Genomic DNA, 16,094 nt, shown 5'->3' on the forward strand with positions numbered 1-16,094 from the left:
CACAAACACACGAAAATATAGACCTCTCATTGCTGATTCTCAGTCATTTAAAGAACAGTTCCATCTTGACCCCATGTTGCCATATGGTTGGTGGAGCTTATTCCAGGTTATCTGTGGGACAGCTGAGCAACTTGCAGGCGCTCCAGGACTTCCCTGGCAGTGAGATCCAGCGAGCTCAGAATAAAAAATGAGAGGTTTGATGTTACTTGAATCAGCTTGTGGTGCCAGGTGAGTATACTTAGCTTTGGACCAGATCAAAAGGAAAGTTTCTTTCTAGTCAGGCGCCCTGTGCAGGTTCTAGCTGGTTTAGAGGCAGTTCTAAAACACCAAGATCCTCTATTCATGATACTATCCATCCATCTCTGTCAGGTAACAGAAGCTCCTTAGGACCAGAACAGGCTCATCTTTGCTAAAACCAGTTACTCTGATGTCTTTCTTGTTTGCCTACGGCTTTAATTGGTTTCAGCTGTCAGTTCCCCTACATGTGTCACTCCTTCCTGGGCAAGTAATTAGACTGCATGAAGCCTTAGAGAAAAGAAAAGGAGAATTGAGACAGAGTGGACACTGAGTTCATTTCTGGAAAAAGGGAAGGAACCAAATGAAGATTATGTGGATGTACTGAACCCTATGCCAGCGTAAGTGCACCATGAACTTCAGTTTACTTATTAGATTGTTAAAATTAATTTCTAATTATCAAGGAGAGTTAGTCACTGGACTTGTTAAACCAGGGACAATAAGCTGTCTTGTGGATATACAGTATATCTATGAGTACATGTCACATTTCCTCTATGTCATATCACAAAATGCAAAATGCAGATTTGAACCAAGCCTCTTACCACACAGGAAATCTCCCTCCACCCACACCTTTAGACTAAATAGATTTTTTTCCAAAGAACAAACCTAAATAAAACTGCTATGTAGAAGGAAGGAAAGAGGCTTTTTCACCATGCAACTCTATGATTGACTGAGTTTCTACCAGGAAATTATACCAAAGATTTAAAATACCTGAATGCTTTATTCAATTGATCAATCAGTGATTAGTCTTGGGCTCGTACTTTGAGGAAGACATGTGTAAAGTGGTAAGGTGTTGTTGGAAATGAAGATGCACAGAACATCCTGAAGTCAGCAACAGCCTACATTTGTTTTTTAACTCTTATATTGTTGAAAACTGTGACTAAGACTGTGAACCCTGGAATCTTCATCTTCTTGTCAATGAAACTTGTCCCGGTACCATCTTTGACATCAGGTTCTGATGTGTATTCTTTCTGTACTATAATCAATGAAACCTGCTAGCCATCACTCAGCTGAAACCAGGGACAACTGATGGACTGATAGGTTAAAAGGCACCTAGACTGCTTTTTCTTTTTCTTTTTTTTCTCAATAAAAAAGTAATGCATATTTATTAGATAAATGAAAGAAAATTAAAATTATTCCTTGTCCCACCACTCAGAGATATTATCTTTCAGCATCTTGGTGTACTGTATATACTGCCAAATTTTTTTCTGCTGAAAAAATAGACTTTTCATTGACTATAATATTTACTATAAAATAAGAAGTGCAGGGGTTTCGCTGGTGGCGCAGTGGTTGGGAGTCCGCCTGCTGATGCAGGGGACACGGGATCGTGCCCCGGTTCGGGAAGATCCCACATGCCGCGGAACGGCTGGGCCGGTGAGCCATGGCCACTGAGCCTGCGCGTCTGGAGCCTGTGCTCCGCAACGGGAGAGGCCACAACAGTGAGAGGCCCGTGTACCACAAAAAAAAAAAAAAAAAAAATCATGTATATGATAATAAGGTCTATGGAAGTAATAAAGCAGGATGAGGGAGATGGGAACTCTCAGAGGTGATAATAGAGAGAAATTTTTTCTGGTTGCTCTTGTTGTTTATTTAATATAGAGTGGTCAAGGAAATCCTCCTTTGTTAACTGACATTTAGGCAGAGACCTGAAGGAAGTGAGGGAACAAACCATACCAATATGTAGGACAAGAGCATTCCAGGCAGCCAGTGCATAAGGCTAGAGGTAGGAGAAGGCTTGGGTTGTTCACAAACAAGAGGCCAGGGACTTCCCTTGTGGCACAGTGGTTAAGAACCCGCCTGCCAAGGCAGGGGACACGGGTTTGAGCCCTGGTCCCGGAGGATCCCACATGCCGCGGAGCAGCTAGGCCCGTGTGCTACAACTACTGAGACTGTGCTCTGAGAAGCCCACACTCCGCAACGAAGAGTAGCACCCTCTCTCCGCAACTAGAGAATGCCCACACGCAGCAATGAAGACCCAACACAGCCAATAAATAAATCAATAAATATTTTTTTAAAAATAAGAAAAAAAACACTTAGAGTTTAAAAAAAACCAACAACAACACAAGAGGCCACTGGGACTACAGTGGAGTGAGCAAGGAGAAAGGGTTAGGAGATGAGATTCCAGAGGTGGGGGTAGGGCTGACAGCTCTAAGCCCTACAGGTTATTGTAGGGAAAAGGGTTATACTGTGAATAATAATGAGAGGCCATTGGCCTCTGATGAATAAAGAAGTGACATAATCTGACTTTTCTATAAAAAGAATCACTTAGGAGCCTCTTGTTAAGGTTGATAATTTCTTTCTAGTGAAATGGTTTACCTTTGATAAAGTCAGTAACATTTACATGCAAAAGTTGATTTTTCTGTGTAGCGATGGTGATTGTATCTTTTAAAGTCTACTCCTTCCCTCAGAGTCTATAAAAACTTGCATTTCAATAGGGACTCTGGCTTAGTTAACATTTTTACAACTGATAATATAATTGAAATATAGTGATTTTTGTCCTAAATGAAAATATTCAGTACATGATTATCTTTCATATAAGAGCTTAAACAGAACTTTGATTCTTGAATTTGCCATTCTTTCTGTGGATAATATTCTATTTTTTTTTTTTAGCTATAACACATCTATCTAGGAATCTAGCTACTGATCCATATATAAATATCAATAATTCTAAATAGATTAAATATGAAGACGCTGGCAAGTGAATAAAGGCAGTAAAAAGAAAATAGTCACTTATAGGACAAAATTAAAATTATGGCATGTGGCTGCAATGCTAGTATGAGCTACAACCCAAGAAGCTTCATTCACTTGCCAATTACTTCATATATACAGAGACTTTTCTTTATACACTAGCCATGTGGCAAGAATGTTAGATGGTAAATCAGATCCTGAGTCTGTGTGAAGTAAGAGAATCTGTGTGTGTGTTTGTGTGTGTGTATGTGTGTGTATTTTTCCACAATGAATATCTATGTCAGCTTAATCATATTGTGGTTTCATTTTTTTTCTGTTTATTATAGGCTAACATTTGGAATTAAGGGTTTTTCAACTAATATGATAGAATACCATGGATTATTCATGATAATTTACTTGATTTATAATTTAATTGGCTACCTTGAAACGAATCCAAAATAAATAAAAGTTATGACTGGCATTAAATATCAGTGAGCTTATAAGAACTCCTGGGAGAAAAGTGAAATTTTCTATTTAGTATATCCTGGTAAAGGAGTCTGTCCTTTTTTGGGTTTAGGAAATTGAATATCACATAAAATACAGAATGTCTTTTAACTGTTTACTTCCACTTTAAAAAATAAGAGGTTACAAAACTGAATTCACATTTATTCCACATACCATCCCATTTTACAATTCGAAAATGAAGCCTGTGGAGGGCAGCAGCCTGCCCAAAGTCATACAGCTGAACCCAGGTCCATGGCGAGGTGGCTCCCGGGCCCGCCTCTTACCTGCGGAGCATCTGATCAGGGCAGCGACTGGATGGAGCCGGTCTCAGCTAGGAGCTGGCTCGAGGGCGGCGGTAGGGGTTGGGGTGGGAGGCAGGTACCCTGAGCCTCTGGCCCTTCTCCACCAGCAGTCCACGAACTTGGCATAGAGCCTAGAGGAATTGTTAGCGTCAGATCTGAAGCTGAGACTGCCGTGTTTCAAATCCTCCCTGAGACAAGCCAAACACTCCATATCTGGCCGCCTCCCGCCATACGCATTCCCCACCCCCAACCACTGTCCTGGGAAGGTACACACTTTGGGTTACTTTCTCCTTTTTCTACATATGTTTGTCCCACGGTTATTGTATAGCATTGTTTTATGTTTTTAAGTTTTATGGAAGTGATATATTGTACTCACCAACCCACAACTTCATGTTTACCCTGAGGACATGCTTTTGGATTAGTCCATATTGTTACCTGGAGATCTTGTCCTCTTGTGTGTCAATATTTAACTCTTCTTTAATGCCCTTCAATAACGTTTTACATATTTTTTAATAAAGTACTGCATATCTTTTGGGTTTTATTCTGAGCCACCTTAAGGTTTTGTAAATGAAATTTAAAAAGATTTTAATAATTCTTAATTAGCAAAAAAAATTATCTCACAAAATTTTTTTTTAAAGATCTTTATTGGAGTATAATTGCTTTACAATGGTGTGTTATCAGCTATACATATACATATATCCCCATATTTCCTCCCTCTTGCGTCTCCCACCCTCCCTATCCCACCCCTCTAGGTGGTCACAAAGCACGGAGCTGATCTCCCTGTGCTATGCAGCTCTCACAGATTTTTTAAAAAAGAAATTTAATCTAACTGATTGAAAGTTAAATTAGATCACAAAAGGAAGTGACTTTTTTCTTTCATACTTTTCTTGGTTGGATTGAGTGTTTGATCCATTTGTATGTGAACCCTGTGCTACTGTTCTGCATGAAATAAACAAAGTCCTGAGATCTAATGGCTCTTTAAAGACTGTATATTTCCTGCACAATAGCAGCAAGATCTCTTTTAAGGTGGTCTAAATTAGTCCAACTTTTGATTTGCATTTTCCGCACGAGTGAGCTATGAGAAATAACAGCGTTTTCTGTTGTAAATATGGGTTGTGACCAAATGCAATGAGTTTCTATACTTAGGATATAGATCTAATGTCACAGTGTTTATTCGTATTGTATTTAAGTTATATTTAACCTCATTAGAGTCTGGCAAAGGAGTTCATATCAAAATTACATGTCTATTTTTAGTAAACATACTTCCAGTTTAAATTCACATAGAAATTCATGCTTGTACAGCTAATAGTCATAAAAGTTTATGACATTTCATAAAACTGATCATCCCTCCACTCTCAAGAAACATTTATATTTAGAAAGCAAGAAGTGAGGTAGAGTGGTCAAACTAGAGCATTCTAACACTGGAGTCAGTACGTGCTTATTTAGGCTTTGGGGAATAGTTTATATCTGAAAGTGGCTAGGAAAAACTTTAACTGTTTTTGCACAAATATTCCTTATGAGCCAGATATATCTATGATGTTAAGGATTATCATTATGTGTTCTCTAATGCCTTAAAATAGGTCTTTTGAAATGCCTGGATTTAATATATTCTGTTTAACAGGTCACAATTTTAAAGAATAGCAATTGTAGAGAGTAGTAGAAGTTTAGCTGGTTAGACTGTATTGCAGTAGTCTGTAAAGACTTTGGCAGAAATCTAGACTATTAGGAAGCACCTGTGTTACCCACAAAACCAATTCACTCTCTTACAGGTTGTAGGAGAAATGTTCAGCCATGCAAGTTTAGACCAGTGTGCCTGGTAAAACACTAGCTAAAAAGGACAAGTTGGTTTACAAAGCAGTACTTGAAATTAAAATTATCTCCATCTGTTAACAAATCAACTGTGGGAGAAAAGATTTTAGTTTTCAGGAAGAAGCAAAAGTCCTTCAATGGCAAATTATCAGGTGACTCCTCTCTTGATGCAAAATATCATCCACTTTTACCCAGTCCAGTGGTGTGTGAATTCATAAGACATAAAGCTATTCTTACAACAAACTTCATAATTTGGTTTTGTTTTCTTAAAATTGTTATGAGTACGTGGCAAGCTAGAAGTATAAACACTTTGGAAAGCCATTAGCCAAGAAAGCGATAGAAAATATTTACCCAAAATTCATTCCTCTGCAAAAATTGGGGTCAGGAGTTAAGAACAGTATTTATAACCATATTTAAGGCCACATATATTTTTTTAAAGACAGGTTACTTCCTTTTTGAGGTTGTAATAGGAAACCTCAATATAGCAAATTTTATCAATCTAGTTTTTTCCCCCTCTTTATTCCTTTGGAAAAAAAATATGAAAGAAAAACACAGGTCTGAAATGAGAGTCAAAACCTAAGTGACTTCAATGGAATTTTTTTTCTACCTTATTTTCTGCCTTAGCACTTAGTCCTATTAGTCAAAAGTTCCAAGAGACTCTGTTAACTATTGCTGCTTTTCCTCCCACAGTTTTGCCATGGATGATGATGATGATATGATGGCTATTATTAACAATCACTGTCCCCACTTACGGGGTACATCTGTGGGTGCTCTGTTATGTGCTTGACAAACATTTCCTTCAGGCACAATAAAAACTGAGACAGACAGTATTTTCCATGTTTTACAAGTGAATTAACTGAGAATTACAGAAACTACTAAGTTAAAAAAATGCATTTAAAAAGTAGTAAAAAATAGTTATAATTTACTGTCTACATGTGACAGACATTGTACAATAGTAAGGATTTTTCACACATTTATTCACAACAGCACTGTGAAACAGGCATCACCATTTCCATTTTATAGGTGAAGAAATGAGGCTCAGAGAGCTCATACAACAGAACCAGAATTTGAACCTAGATCTTTCTGGTTATAAAGGCCATGCCTTTCAAGCTTTCTATCAGTCTTCAAGGAATAATAATCACTTATGTCATAGGAATAAAAGAATTCTAATGGGAATTGGTGAGAGTTTTCAAGAGTATGATTATAAAGGTCTTTTCATGTAGAGACGAAGACAAGGCCAGAGCCAGCCACCCCAAAAGAGGGTACTTGTAGGATTTCCTCCATCCGAAGTTTTCCTTCACCAGCCGGTGGCTGATTCCTGAAGGTTCAGCACTAGGAAATAATTTTTGGTTTTCCTTAGGAGGGAAGAGGATTGGTTAGGTTTTATCCCACGTTTTGAGAATAAAGCTCTAAAGTGATTGGAAAAAATTATTAGCTGTTTTCCAATGTGACATCCAATTAAGAGATTTGGACATCACAGTAGATGATGAAAGAGTCCCTTAAGGAGAATTGTAGTTCAGTCCCAGAGGAATGTGACCTGGAAATGGAGAGAGGAGTGATGAAAAAGAACGTGGGAGGCCTTGTAGAAAAACTTAACCTGATAAACAATTTTCCTCAGGCAGCTTCTGTAAACTGGACAGATGTTGAATTAGTTCATCTTTCAAGCAATGGAGGCATAATAAATGCTATTAACTTTTCAACATTAGAAAAAGTCTTGGTCCTGACACTACTGCCATATGAATCAAGGCAAACATACTGATTTCTGCTCTCAGTATAAATTAGTTCTAGCAAACAGCACTATTAGATGGGTTCCTAATATTTAAAAAAAAAAAAATTTATTTATTTATTTTGGCTGTGTTGGGTCTTTGTTGCTGCACACAGGCTTTCTCTAGTTTTGGCGAGTGGGGGCTACTCTTCGTTGCAGTGTGTAGGCTTCTCATTGTGGTGGCTTCTCTTGTTGCAGAGCGCGGGCTCTAAGCATGTGGGCTTCAGTAGTTGTGGCGTGTGGGCTTCAGTAGTTGTGGCTCACGGGCTCTAGAGCACAGGCCCAGTAGTTGTGGTGCACGGGCTTAGTTGCTCCGCAGCATGTGGGATCTTCCCGGACCAGGGCTTGAAGCTGTGTACCCTGCATTGGCAGGTGGATCTTTAACCACTGCGCCACCAGGGAAGTCCCCCAAATGTCTTTTAAAATTCAGTTTTATAAATATTTACTGTGTGCCTAACGCTGGAGTACAAAAGTGAATTGAATGTGCTCCTTATTCTTAAGCAGTTCTAGTAAAAAAATACCATATCTCTAGGGTGGTAACAATTTAGTGCTATGTCACGACATAAGAGGAAGACATTAGGATTCATCTACTATACTTACATTCTCACCTACATGTTCGTATAATACTAAACACCTACCATTTCCATATCTCTAAGTCAGCCCTGAAGTTGGCAGATTATCTACGGTGGTATATGGCTAGCAGGAAGAACAGCTATTGAGGGCATTCTGATAGGAATAGTGATGAAGAAAGTAATTTGCTTTCAGTAATTCTTTCTACTTCCCTTTTAATATAGAGAATATAGATTTGATGTATATATACCTACATAGGATTTTATAATATTGTCTACTTTATAAATTACTGGCATTTAAAAAAATAGTTTCTGCCTGAAAGATTTTCAGTTCTTGATTCCTTTTTTCATCTCATTCTTTCTCATGCATCCACTCAATGACCCAGGTTTCCTATATCCCTAGTGTATAAACCCCCAAAAAGAGACATAGAAAACTAGAGTAATGGGAACATAGTTTTATTGTACAGGTGATATTTTATACTCACTTTATTTTGATTTGACCCAATAGTATACTTAAATGAAGATGAACTTTCTTTTTTTTTAGCCTGCCAAGAATCAAGCACTACAAACTGATGAGTGTAGGAAAAAACTACACTATTGAATTGGAAAAACCTGTAAGTAACTATTTCCTTTTTGTTGATTAATTTTCTCCTGCTTCCTCCCAAACCTACCTTATAGAATTCAAAGTAAGTTGGGAAAGCAGACTCCTTGCCTAGGAACATAGTGCTGGCAAAAAACAGCCATGTTAACGGGCCCTGAAGGTAGCAGACAACCAGGGTGAGAAATGAGATGCAAGAGCAGGTGGGGGAGGCAGAGTAGAAGATCATCTGCTATCAATTCTTTCCACTTCTTTCTTTCTCTGAAGATCTTTATCAATATAATTATCTCAGGGAGAGAAAAATATTTTTGTTAAGCATCTATTTTACATCTTCTAATTAGAAGTATGTAAGTATTCCAATGTGCTTATTTATAAATTTATTTATTTATTTTTGGCTGCGTTGGATCTTCGTTGTTGTGCGTGGGCTTTCTCGAGTTGCAGAGAGCGGGGGCCACTTTTCGTTGCGGTGCACAGGCTTCTCATTGTGGTGGCTTCTCTTGTTGCGGAGCATGGGCTCTAGGAGCGCTGGCTTCAGTAGTTGTGGCTCACAGGCTCTAGAGCGCAGGCTCAGTAGTTGTGGCACACGGGTTTAGTTGCTCCGTGGCATGTGGGATCTTCCCGGACCAGGGCTCAAACCCGTGTCCCCTGCATTGGCAGGCGGATTCCTAACCACCAGGGAAGCCCCCAATGTTCTTATTTCTAATGGGAAAAAAAAATCTTTAAATGCCTGGTCCTTTAATACCCACCATGCAGAAGTTCAGAAATTCCCCTCTTAATAGTACCAAGTAGTGAAGAAAGGATTTCTTCCTTGTATTCAACCCCTCTCCTACCCCAACTGACTTGTAGTCATAACCATTCGATACTATGTTAGGCACAGAGCCAAATACTTCACACACACCATCTAATTTAATCTTTATCATTACCCTGAGGTAACATCTATTATACAGGTGGAAAAACTGGTATTTACACTGGTTTCAGCCAATGACAATGAAGTAATGTGGCCTGTGGTCCAGGATGCTGGGGAAAGGAAGCATCTGTAATGTCAGGCTGCAGTGGTGGGAAGACTGAGTCAGGAAAGTGCTATCACTTAAATGGATTCGATAGGTCTTGAAGATGTTTATGGTATCTTCTCTAAAATTGAGCTCCTTGTTCCTCTGCCTCTCCAGGCCCATTGTATTGATCAGAGAAAGGGAGTGTAGTGTTGAATTTCTTATGTTCTGGCCATAACCCTTAGAGCGCAGACTTTTACCAAGAGCAAGACAGCAGCTGCTTCATATACCCCACTTACATCTTTGCCATAAATGCCTCCCAGAGATTGTCAGTTCTCATGTCCACGCCTGACTGGGCTTTTTCAGAAATTCTAATGACGGAAACAGAGAATTAGATTGCTGAAGGATAATCCAAATAACCAAGTGACTGGAAGCAATGGTTGGGGAGGAAGAATGTGCCTCTGCAACAGGTGAACTGGGGCTCATTTATCTGTCATTAGCCCCAACAGTCCCCAGTGTACACAAAGTGAACAGCCTGGATTATTCTTTCACCTTTCATACTCCTCAATCCTACCCTTCAACCAGGTTGTCATTTTGTGAATTCTTTTTCCTTTTTAAGTTTACCAGGGATATTCAGGTTTAACCTAGTTTTACTTGTCAAAAAATATTGGCTTAGGGGGTAGCAAGACATTTTAGTTACTCCTAGCCAAGTAAATTAGCCTGTTACAATGAGATATTAAAACGCTAAGTTCTCTGGCTTTAAAGGGGTCTTTAGTTTCAAGCAGAAGAAAGCAATTATGGCTAACAAGCAAAAAAAAGAATTTAAGAACATAGGAAGCCCATAGAATGACTGGAAGGCTAGAAAACCTTCAGGGACTAGGAAGCAGTTACTTGTACTAAGCATCGTCTGATTAGGAATCTGCTTTCTTGATCCTCTACTCAAGTTCAAATTTCAGGAAGGGAGCTTTTTTGGGCCTAACTTGAATCACATTCTCATACAGTAACTGGGAAAGAGCAGACTGAGTAATTATTGTCCACCAAGCTGTATACAATAGGAAAGGGGTAATTTCTTTATAGGGAATTAGATACGGTTATAAAGGAGAAAGAAAATGCATGGGTAGGTAAAACCCTGGCCATTCAGTAAGCTATTGAAGTGAGGAATTGACACGATTTTCTGGAGGATAGGAAATACACGGTAATCTCCATTAAATTTCATTTGAGCTTTCTCTTACTCTATCTTTACACAGGTGACACTGACCTTCTCTTATTCTCTGTATACAGGTAACACTCCCAAATCTTTTCAGCGTCATTGATTATTTCGTGAAGGAGACTCGAGGAAATTTACGACCATTTATATATTCAACTGATGAAACCCTTGGTATGTTCTTCACTTCATTGCTATATTAAGAAAAGGAAAACAAAACAACAACAAAGAAACCTACATATGATTTGTAATACCAACCAGGTAGGATTATATAGTTCAGCCTTTAAATTTATCCATTTGGAAATCATTTTGTCACTGACCCTGTGAAAATAAGGGAAGTACCAATAAATCCTGGTGGATAGAGTATAGGCCCACTCTAGAGAAAAAAATCCTGAGGCATGTATTGTGACTATTAACTTCATTCCATCATTCCACTCAACTTTATCAAACAAATTTGATGAGAAGAAAGCCATACAGAGTCACAGAAACCAAACAGGGAATTTAAAGGTATGGTCTGTCAACAATGTCAGATGCTGGAGACATGAAAATGGATGAGGATTAAGGGGACACTATGGGGATTGGCTAGTAGGCAATAGATGACTTGAGAGTGCGGTCTTATTCCACTGTAAAGGCAGAAGGCAGAGTGCAAGATAACAAGTAGTGGGTGGGTAGTGAGGAACTACAGATGAAGATAGTAGTTAGGATTGGCTATGGGGCCCCTTGTTCATAAGTTATTAAGAATTTCAAAACAGTGGTAGCAGACCATTAAACCAAGCATGAGACCCAGTGCAAGTACACAGTTCACATGACCACAAAGCTGGCCCTGTTTGTAGTCCAGTTTTTGGCAAAGCAGGGCAGGCTGGATGTGACAGTCTTTCCATCCTTTGAAACAATCCCTGGTGCACATGGTCACTTGACAAGCTGTAAGCAGGAGAGAAAAAATATCTACAGATTATGAGGCAAAACAACTTGGTTTGGTTACCGCATCAGGGCATATCTGGCAAGTCTCACTAATTAAAAGGACGGCAAGCTTTAAAGGTCCAAGTTTTAAAACATGGGTACGACTCTTGTGATGCCAAATAATTTCAATAAACTTAGAGTCTGAAGGAACTTTAGAAAATTATCCAGTATAGTGTCCCATTCTGTATAGGAATCACCTGCACACTCAATACAGAAAACGTCTCTAAGATGTGACCAGTTTGTAAATTCTTAATGACAGTCACCTCACTGATTTTTAACGCAGCATAGTTCACTTTTGGTCAGCTCTCACTTTAGATAATTATTTCTACTATTGAGTCTGAAACATTCTTCCTTTAACGTATACATGTTAATACAACTTTTGGCTTTAAAACAACACATGGTTTTAAAAAGCCCATCAAATATTTAAAAACTGCCACCATGTCCCCCCTTAGTCTCACTTTGTCAACTACAGATTATTGGTCCCGTCAGCTCTCTCCCTCTCATCTTTGACCTTCTCTACCTTAAAATATAACCACAAAGGATGAACATGTTATTATAGATATGTCAGCATAATACATTGCCTGGGCTTTATGCAGGAAAATACCACCTAATAGAAATCTCTGGGAATGTGCTATTAATGTGCTTCTTTTTTTCCCCCAGAGATGAAAGGATTTCCTGTAACATCTCTAAAATAATTTTTTAAAAAAAGGGTGAGGGCTCCAATATAATTTGCCTCCTCTATGGATGATATTGTGTCAGTTATCTAATGCTGTGTAACAAACCGCCCCTAAAGCATGGTGGTTAAATCAACAACCGTTTTACTTGCTCACGACTCTGCACATCAGCAGTTTGGATTGGATTCAGTTGGGCAGTTCTTCTGCTAGTCTCACTTGGCGTCATTCACAGGACTATAACCAGCTGGTGGCTTGACTGGAGCTGCATGGTCCAAGTTGGGCTCATTCGCACATCTGGTGCTGGTGGTCAGCTGGGGCTGGCTGAACCACTCTCTTCATGGTCTCTAATCCTGGAGGAGGTTAGCCCATGTTCTCTCACATGAGAACTCGGAGTAGTTAAGGAGGGAAGGGTAGCTGCATGTACTTGGGTTAGGAATTCTTAGTGTTGAGAACAAAGTATGGCCCTTTTGGAGTTTTTCATATAGAAGAAACTGTGAACTGAATGATTCCAAGTGTGATATATCTTATGTACAGGGGTTATTTTTCTTCCTTTCTTTTAAAAAATTACCTAATTTGTATAAATAAAATTCTCTTTTTGGTGTATAGTTCTATGAGTTTTGACAACTATCACCACAATCAAGACACAGAAAGTTGCATCATCTCAAAAAAAGCCCTATGTTCTTCCATTTTAGTCAACCCTTCTTCTCACACACAATCCCTGGCAACCACTGATCTGTTTCCATTCCTATAGTTTAACATTTTTCCAGAATATCATATAAATGGAATCACAGTATGGAACCTTCTGAGGCTGATTTCTTTCACTCATTATAATGTATAAATTCACACAAGTGTTGTGTATTAGAGCTCACTCTTTTTTATTTATGAATAGTCTTTTTCTGTAGGGAGGTACCAGTTTGTTTATCCATTCACCAATTTAAATATATTAGGGTTGTTTCCAGTTTTGTGAAATTATTAAGCTATATAAATATTCATGTGAGATTTTTGTGTGAAAATAAGTGTTCATTTAACTTTGGTAAAATATCTAGGAATGAGATTACTGGATCATATAAGTATGTGTCTAACTTTTTATAAGAAACTGTAAAACTCTTCTCACAGGTAGTCCCACCTTTTTACATCTCTACCATCAATGTCTGAGAGCTCTGGTTGCATCCTTGCCAGCACTTCATATTATCTTTAAAAAAGTTATTCTGGACGCAGACATAGAGAATGGACTTGAGGACATGGGGAGGGGGAAGGGTAAGCTGGGACGGAGTGAGAGAATGGCATAGACATATATACACTACCAAATGTAAAATAGCTAGCTAGTGGGAAGCAGCTGCATAGCACAGGGAGATCAGCTCGCTGCTTTGTGACCACCTAGAGGGTGGGATGGAGGGGGAGGGAGGCGCAAGAGGGAAGGGATATGGGTATATATGTATACATATAGCTGAGTCACTTTGTTATACAGCAGAAATTAACACAACATTGTAAAGCTTTTTTTAAAACATCCAATAAAGATGTTTTAAAAAAAGTTACTGTCAAGTCTGTAGTGGTATCTCTGTAGTTTTAATATGTATTTCCCTAACAATTAAGGATGCTGAGCACCTTTCCATTGTGCTATTTGCCATTCATATATCTAATCTGGCAAAATATATGCCTAAATATCTTGCCCATAATTTTACTGGGTTGTTTTCTTATGGTGGAATTTTGACGGTTCTGTTCATATTCTGAATATAAGTCCTTTGTCAGATATGTGATTAACAATTTTTTTTTCATTCTTCTAACAGCATCTTTTTTAAAGCAGTCTTAAATTTTGATGAAGTACAATTTATCAATTTTTGCTTCTATGGATTGAACTTTTGGTGTTGTATCTGAGAATTCTTTGCCTAACCCAAGATCATGAAGACTTTTTTCTTATGTTTTCTTTTTTTTTTTTTCTGATTTAGAAATAAACACTTTTATTTTTTTTTATGTTTATATTAGATTTTCTCTCTTTTTTTTTTTTAACATCTTTATTGGGGTATAATTGCTTTACAATGGTGTGTTAGTTTCTGCCCCATAACAAAGTGAATCAGTTATACATATACATATGTTCCCATATGTCTTCCCTCTTGTGTCTCCCTCCCTCCCACCCTCCCTATCCCACCCCTCCAGGCTGCCACAAAGCACCGAGCCAATATCCCTGTGCCATGCGGCTGCTGCCCACTAGCTATCTACTTTACTACGTTTGTTAGTGTGTATATGTCCATGACTCTCTCTCGCCCTGTCACAGCTCACCTTTCCCCCTCCCCATATCCTCAAGTCCGTTCTCCAGTAGGTCTGCGTCTTTATTCCTGTCTTACCCCTAGGTTCTTCATGACATTTTTTTTTCTTAAATTCCATATATATGTGTTAGCATACGGTATTTGTCTTTCTCTTTCTGACTTACTTCACTCTGTATGACAGACTCTAGGTCTATCCATCTCATTACAAATAGCTCAATTTCGTTTCTTTTTAAGGCTGAGTAATATTCCATTGTATATATGTGCCACATCTTCTTTATCCATTCATCCGATGACGGGCACTTAGGATGTTTCCATCTCCGGGTTATTGTAAATAGAGCTGCAATGAACATTTTGGTACATGACTCTTTTTGAATTTTGGTTTTCTCAGGGTATATGCCCAGTAGTGGGATTGCTGGGTCATATGGTAATTCTATTTGTAGTTTTCTAAGGAACCTCCATACTGTTCTCCATAGTGGCTGAACCAATTCACATTCCCACCAGCAGTGCAAGAGTGTTCCCTTTTCTCCACACCCTCTCCAGCATTTATTGTTTCTAGATTTTTTGATGATGGCCATTCTGACTGGTGTGAGATGATATCTCATTGTAGTTTTGATTTGCATTTCTCTAATGATTAATGATGTTGAGCATTCTTTCATGTGTTTGTTGGCATTCTGTATATCTTCTTTGGAGAAATGTCTGTTTAGGTCTTCTGCCCATTTTTGGATTGGGTTGTTTTCTTGTTATTGAGCTGCATGAGCTGCTTGTAAATTTTGGAGATTAATCCTTTGTCAATTGCTTCATTTGCAAATATTTTCTCCCATTCTGAGGGTTGTCTTTTGGTCTTGTTTATGGTTTCCTTTGCTGTGCAAAAGCTTTGAAGTTTCATTAGGTCCCATTTGTTTATTGTTGTTTTTATTTCCATTATTCTAGGAGGTGGGTCAGAAAGGATCTTGCTGTGATTTATGTCATAGAGTGTTCTGCCTATGTTTTCCTCTAAGAGTTTGATAGTTTCTGGCCTTACATTTAGGTCTTTAATCCATTTTGAGCTTATTTTTGTGTACGGTGTTAGGGAGTGATCTAATCTCATACTTTTACATGTACCTGTCCAGTTTTCCCAGCACCATTTATTGAAGAGGCTGTCCTTTCTCCACTGTACATTCCTGCCACCTTTATCAAAGATAAGGTGACCATATGTGCGTGGGTTTATCTCTGGGCTTTCTATCCTGTTCCATTGATGTATATTTCTGTTTTTGTGCCAGTACCATACTGTCTTGATTACTGTAGCTTTGTAGTATAGTCTGAAGTCAGGGAGCCTGATTCCTCCAGCTCCTTTTTTCGTTCTCAAGATTGCTTTGGCTATTCGGGGTCTTTTGTGTTTCCATACAAATTGCGAAATTTTTTGTTCTAGTTCTGTGAAAAATGCCAGTGGTAGTTTGATAGGGATTGCATTGAATCTATAGATTGCTTTGGGTAGTAGAGTCATTTTCACAATGTT

The 16,094-nt window shown here is 38.5% G+C and overlaps 1 protein-coding gene across 1 annotated transcript; it reads left to right on the forward strand.

Moving 5' to 3' along the window:
* Positions 1-408: 408 nt before the first annotated feature.
* On the forward strand, positions 409-14,254 carry STAP1 (signal transducing adaptor family member 1). Its single transcript, XM_089911259.1, is given in 5 exon segments — positions 409-527; positions 530-638; positions 8,455-8,524; positions 10,779-10,875; positions 13,452-14,254. Coding segments are annotated over 5 exon segments (549 nt in total). The 5' UTR covers positions 409-427; the 3' UTR covers positions 13,625-14,254.
* The last annotated feature ends 1,840 nt before the right edge of the window (positions 14,255-16,094 follow it).

The sequence above is a fragment of the Delphinapterus leucas genome, chromosome 5 (genome assembly GCF_059928025.1).
Source record: "Delphinapterus leucas isolate spDelLeu-1000000601 "Yukka" chromosome 5, BTC_Dleu_Yukka2, whole genome shotgun sequence".
NCBI lineage: Eukaryota > Metazoa > Chordata > Mammalia > Artiodactyla > Monodontidae > Delphinapterus > Delphinapterus leucas.